General features: G+C 36.5%; 1 protein-coding gene across 2 annotated transcripts in view; it reads right to left on the bottom strand.

The window, feature by feature from the left end:
• Positions 1–5,066: 5,066 nt before the first annotated feature.
• Positions 5,067–6,000, bottom strand: part of gmds (GDP-mannose 4,6-dehydratase) — a 303,343-nt gene continuing 302,409 nt past the window's right edge. For both annotated transcript variants that reach the window (XM_088919281.1, XM_088919282.1), the window contains one exon: positions 5,067–5,451. In XM_088919281.1, coding sequence (XP_088775407.1) covers positions 5,389–5,451 — 63 coding nt within the window. In that variant the 3' untranslated portion in view covers positions 5,067–5,388. The remainder of the gene's footprint in view (positions 5,452–6,000) is intronic.

Below are 6,000 nucleotides of genomic sequence, written 5' to 3'. Positions count from 1 at the left end.
AAAACATCTCGTGTCTCTGAGACTTGCTCCCTAGGCCGACGGTGGAATTGGATTGTGTTCTTGACAATTTACCCCCTAAATAAACACTGCTTGGTTCAACCTGGGTGGGCAGAAAGCCGCAATTTTTCAAGAACAGCGAATTGGGTCTAGTGCACAAATCCATAAACACAGGGGAGTCACCTGAAGTTTTCCACGTGCCACATTGTTTCCCGAACTTTCATACAAAGTCTCCGGATACACTGGCCTTTCCTGGACATTAAAACATTTTCTGTTCTTTGTACAAAATAGTTTTGCACGAACAAGCAGGAGAAAAGCACGCGCAACTTATGGATCCTCCAACCTTACTAAGTTGAAACACATAAGTAGCTTTGTCGAAAATACAGAAAATGCGTATTAACCCTTTGTCGTTTTTGTAATTGATATAAATACTTTTACACTATCTAACCATCTAGTACGTGGAAGTACGGTTCTTTAAGCCACTTTAATGACATTTTAATATACATACATAGGCTTTAGGAACCCTTTCGTTGGTGGATTGCGTTTTAAACTAAAAAAAAACATGTTTGAAAAAACAGCCAATGCACTCTGTAAATTAAGAAAATCATTTTTCAAACGAGGAAAAACATCTTTTCGTGATGTAATATAACAAATCACAATAAAAAAGTTTTCGTTAACACAAAGTTTAAGGAAAGGAACGACAAATATTTTCTTTGCTGATATTTTAAACGTAAACATTTCTTTCCCGTCTGAAAATACATTTTCTACGTGTATGGATAGACAGACACAAATGGAAAATTAACAAGAAATTGATCACACATTTATCAAACCCTTCAGCGTGAAGAAAAAAAATTACGTTTTTAATTTTAATTACGGAATACTAATGTTTTCTAAATATTAATCATTTCACGATAATGCAGCCCCCATATAGCATGTCAGGTCATTGAAATACTATGAGAGGTTTTTCTTTTTCTGATTAAAAGGTTTTTCTTTTAAAAGATCGAAGTGTGTCATCAAAACTTTTCCTTACAGCAAATAGAAAAGATCAGCAATTTATTGCCATTTTTTTAAAAAAGAGTGCGAGAGGAACAACAGAACGTTCTTAAACGGGAACTGAAAATATCAATTTGTGTGGAAGCAATCTCTGTTCTGCTTTAATGTGTATATATAATGTGTATATGCGCCTGTGTGCATATACAGACAATATTCTTAGTTATATAGACGCACACACGTATTCACACGGATTTCAGACTGGTTTCCTGAAATTCCAGCCGCCTCTGCAGTCTCACTACCACGAAGCAAAAAGCTCTGAGCAGATGGATATTTTATGTACCTTTTCCAGACGCGTTGCTGAAAAGACTTTCGCTGAAACTAAAGTTAATGTCCCCAAACAACCTTCTAAAGATTTTTTAAAGAAGTTCTTAAAAGAAGCAGGATTTTGTATGTTTGTAGGTAGGTATTTAGGAAGGCAGGCCCTAAAGTGGACATGTTCGTTATAATATCAGGGTAACTCCTTATTTTTTCACCTTCACGAGCATTTATTTATGAGTAAACAATGTTCCAATTAATACTATTTTGAGATTAAGCAAAAATAAAAGCTGTTTTAAAGCACTGTTTATTTCTTCTCGGCAGTCCAGTGCTGTCAGGTTATTATAGAGCCCCCTAAGTGCCTGAAGATAACCACGGTTTAGCAAATTAAGGGTCGTAAACATTTAACGACTATATCAAAGATTCATTCTGTAATGTAAAACAAAATATATTAGAAATGTGAAAACATTAAACAGCAACACTAGTAATAATTTTATATTTACCTTGCTTAACAATACAGTCGTTTTAATTGAGGCGGATTCGAAAAATTTCATGCAATGCTTTAAAAGTAACGCATTATTCTTCCCACATCGCCAAAGAATCAGACGTATACACAGCATATTTATCATCACATTTCATGAATCAAAAATATATTAGAATGCAAGGCATTTGGAAATATTTTTTACACTTAAAACCTTTAAATTAGAGGGTTTAAGAATAAAACTGAATTGTATATTTTTAAATAGATGCGAAGAAAATATCGGGGAGACACACACACACGTCGCTGCCCCACTCGCAAAATGCACAGATGTCTGTTTTTAGAGCTTCACCTTTATTGACTGTAAGGTCTCATAACTGATTTGCCGCTTTCTAAATATATTTTGCTTGTTAATTTGATGTGGTAGATTGAATACAGCATGAAAATACAGCACTCGGAAATATGGATTATGAGAATACCTGTTGAAATAAGGGTGTCACGGCATAAGGCCTGACTGCATTGTTGAGGGTTAGCTTTTCTTTTCATCCTTTTCTAAGCTCGGTAAACAGAGCAGCACACACCATCAAATGACTTTCTGGATTTTGGTTTGAAAGCATGTTTACGCTTTACTTTCTTAACCATTTCTCTCTCTCATCTTGACAGTATGACCGAAAGCACAAAAGCACACACAACTCCGAAATTCAAAGCTCTTGCTTCATTTCTTTGTTTAGCTGAGCTGCAGGAATGTCTACAGTACAGTGGAGTAGGAGGGATTTATCTAGCCAATTCAAATTCAGTATTTTGAGGCATTTTCCCCTCCAGATATTGTTTTTTTTTTGTCGTACGAGGCCATTCCACTTGATTCCAATCGCTGCCTCTCCTCCACAACTGACAGATAAAACCATATGAGCATTACAGGGTATCTTCTAATTTGAGATTAATGAGTCTTATCAAAGACGTTTAAATTACACGACCTTGGAAAGCAAGATCTCTATACAGTATATCAGACCCGTGTGTAATTTAAAAAATAAGGGAATGCAAACCAGAAAGACACATACGTAGGGAAATTTCATCAATTTCCCTACGGGATTAATAAAGTATTATCTATCTATACTACATATGCGGCTGAAGAAACGCACAACTTCTTGGCTGATACTCACGAATGCAGGGTCCATAATAAACTGGAATAAACATGAACAACGTTCAGCACTATTTAAAGAGTATTTTTACAAATAAATGTATACATCTAAAAACCCTCAACACATTTACTCAGTTTGTATATACAGCTTCGTGTACAAAGAAAAAGAATTAAAGTCAAAGTACAGCTAATGTTCATTGGATTGTGTGTTATCTTTAGTTCAGAACTGAAAGGTCTTCTACGTTTTTTGTAAGAGATCCAAATTTAGATTTTAGAGGGGTTACAGCACACGCTTCTACTCATGATGTTATATATTTACTCTAATGGGACTGCTACGTGGTTGATATTGTGGATCCGCGACAACCTGCCAGCTTTTTATTAGACGTGAGATCAAACACATTGCGGAGCTCTTTGAGTCGAATGTGTAGTTTTATGATTTGCTTAGTTAATACATAGGTAGTGGTTGACATTTAGAAAATATGATGTGGAATGTAAATGATTCTTGGTGTGGGTGTTTAAAATGGCGTTTCCATCAAATTAAATTTGCAATCCATTCAATTAAAACAATGAAAAAGACATTTGCCATGTTGTTCCAAAAATAAGGTGGAGTCGAAACTGGATTGCTCGGTCTTCTGTAGCGCGTTGGAAAAAAATGCGCAGATCTAGCGAAGAACGAAAACAAATAACATTTTTATTCGCCGTCAAGCTCGCTTTCATGAATTTAACGACTGGCTGAAATGACCAGAAACTGGCTCAATATTCAATCCTGCGAACTGCAAATTTAATCTACAGAACAAAATATTAGAAAGGGAGCCTGCGTAGTTAGCGGTGGTGTACGCTATGCACCTGTATGGTGTCGAGCTCAGCTCTGTGGAAACTGCTGTTTTTGCTCAGTCCGCTTCAGGCCAACCTCAAAGCGCCATCTGTTTCCAATTAAACTGCACACAGACTCGGGCTCTGTCTGACCGTCAAAGTACGAATTTAATGCTCTAGGTGTTCTCTTAAAGAAAACGCTAACCCACCCTGTTCATTCTTCTTAAACCTGCAATGAAACCCACATTTTCCATTAAGTTTAATGTCAAACGACTTTTCCATTAAAATAAATCTCTCCTGTTTTCCACTAAAGGGGATGATGGAAACAGAATACGGGTACCAGTCTTTCCAAGCTAATTTTCAAATACTCCATTCCCATTATGCTCCTTTTGATTCAATTCTAATCCGCTTTTTAAAAGTAAAATGCTACTGCAAACCGCATACGGGTTTTTTTTTTAAATAAAATATTTCGTGAATTAGATCAGAAATGTTTAATTAGGAAGGTGGTCCTACAAATAGTTTAATTGTAATTCCTTTTAAATTATTTTTTTGAATGAAAATTTTGGTCGTGACTGCTCAATTCTGTTTTTAATAACAATAAAAACAACTCAGTCCAGAGACAATATTCTTATTCACCTCAGGTGCCTAACACAGGCTATTAGAGAGAACAGTTTTATTAGTACAGACTGCTAAGTTGAGGTGAGTTGGAGTATTTCAAATTAAACATATCCAAGCACATTCCAGCACTTTTGAATACACGTTTCCTATGGAATAAAGGAGCAGTGTGATTGCAAGGACTGCGGAGACCGAGGGGAAACTGAAAAGCTTACCGACCTTTGGATAACCCGGGAAGACTGGCACGGAACACTGAAACAACATTGACTCCCCTTGAAGTTCTCCCTTTAAAACTACCTTTTAGAACATTCGCCCACCGGTAGAAGGTCTAATTATAGAAACTTTACACACCGTAGTCAGTGAATGTCTCGATTCTACTAGTCTGACGCGAGAAATAGAGGATTTTATTGTCAACCGATTCCACATCACTGCTCCCAACTAGAACTTTTCTGCAGACGCAACCCCTTCAGTGAGATTTTGGAGGAAATCACCTTGCAGAGAACCGAGTTAACGTGTTAGAAATGTTAGAAGGGACATGTTAACAAATACTAGTATTCTGCTTCTAAATTAAACTGGACTGTACAGTATGCACAGGGAGGGTGGGTGTGTGAGAGAGAGAGGGAGAGAAGAGACAGAGTCACAACACAAACTACCAACCAAAAAATGTATCTAGTGATATTTAACGGTTTAGGAATAAATAAAACAGACGCTCACATCATTCAAAATCCCTGGATTTATTATACAAATAGTTTTTGGTCCCCGTTTCAGTTAAGAATTTCATGAGGTAAAGAAACAATTTCACAAAACAAATTAAGAGTACAGAAATTCAAGTTCAGTGTTGAAAGGATGATTTGATTTCTTTATTCCAGTAAACACAATCCAAATTTGAAGAGAGAATAGTACAGGCAGATATATGAAACCGATAAAAATATTAATGATTCTCATTTTTATCCGATTCCTTCTAATCACAGCATTGTGGAAGCAGAATTCTGGTTGATGTGCCAAACACTTTCCTCCGTGAAAAGTGACCACCACAGTATCAGGCATTGGGGTTGTTTCTCATCAGCTCAATGTCTGCATTTACCATTTCCTTCACAAGCTCCTGTAAAAGAAAAAGAGTGGGTTAGTATTCTATGATTTCAGCAAAGGTCAGAAAAAAATCATTCTATCTTTCCTGAAACAAAATATGTAAGTCTATCGTAAGTGTATTATTTTGCATAGGTTTGACATAACAACACGTGAAATCAGGATTAAATACTGACACCAATGACAGATGACAGACATGACCATATATACACATATGAAACACTTTGTTTCTGTTTTATGACTCATTAAAGTAATTATTTTCCAAAACTGAAATATATCTACAAGCTGTGAGAAAATGACGTAAAGGACAACCAGCTGACAGAATCAGTGAATATGTAGAAGACGGGAGAGGAGGAGAGAAGAACACATCGTTCCAGATGGCTTCGACCTCGTTTTTATTCAGTCTTTAACACTGCGCCCAGCTCCGCTCCTCTCAGGCGTACTGGTGCTTCAATCCCAGGGGAAGAAACTCACAAGAAATAAGCAGTTCAAGAAATGGCCATTCTGTCTGTCCACTAAAATGTCTTTGTTATCCACAAATCGTGGAGTTGAAGAGGAGTCTAAT

The sequence above is a fragment of the Atractosteus spatula genome, chromosome 6 (genome assembly GCF_055471065.1).
Source record: "Atractosteus spatula isolate fAtrSpa1 chromosome 6, fAtrSpa1.hap1, whole genome shotgun sequence".
Lineage (NCBI taxonomy): Eukaryota > Metazoa > Chordata > Actinopteri > Semionotiformes > Lepisosteidae > Atractosteus > Atractosteus spatula.
The sequence above is the reverse complement of the archived record's forward strand: the minus strand, read 5'-3'. Positions and strand labels throughout refer to the sequence as shown.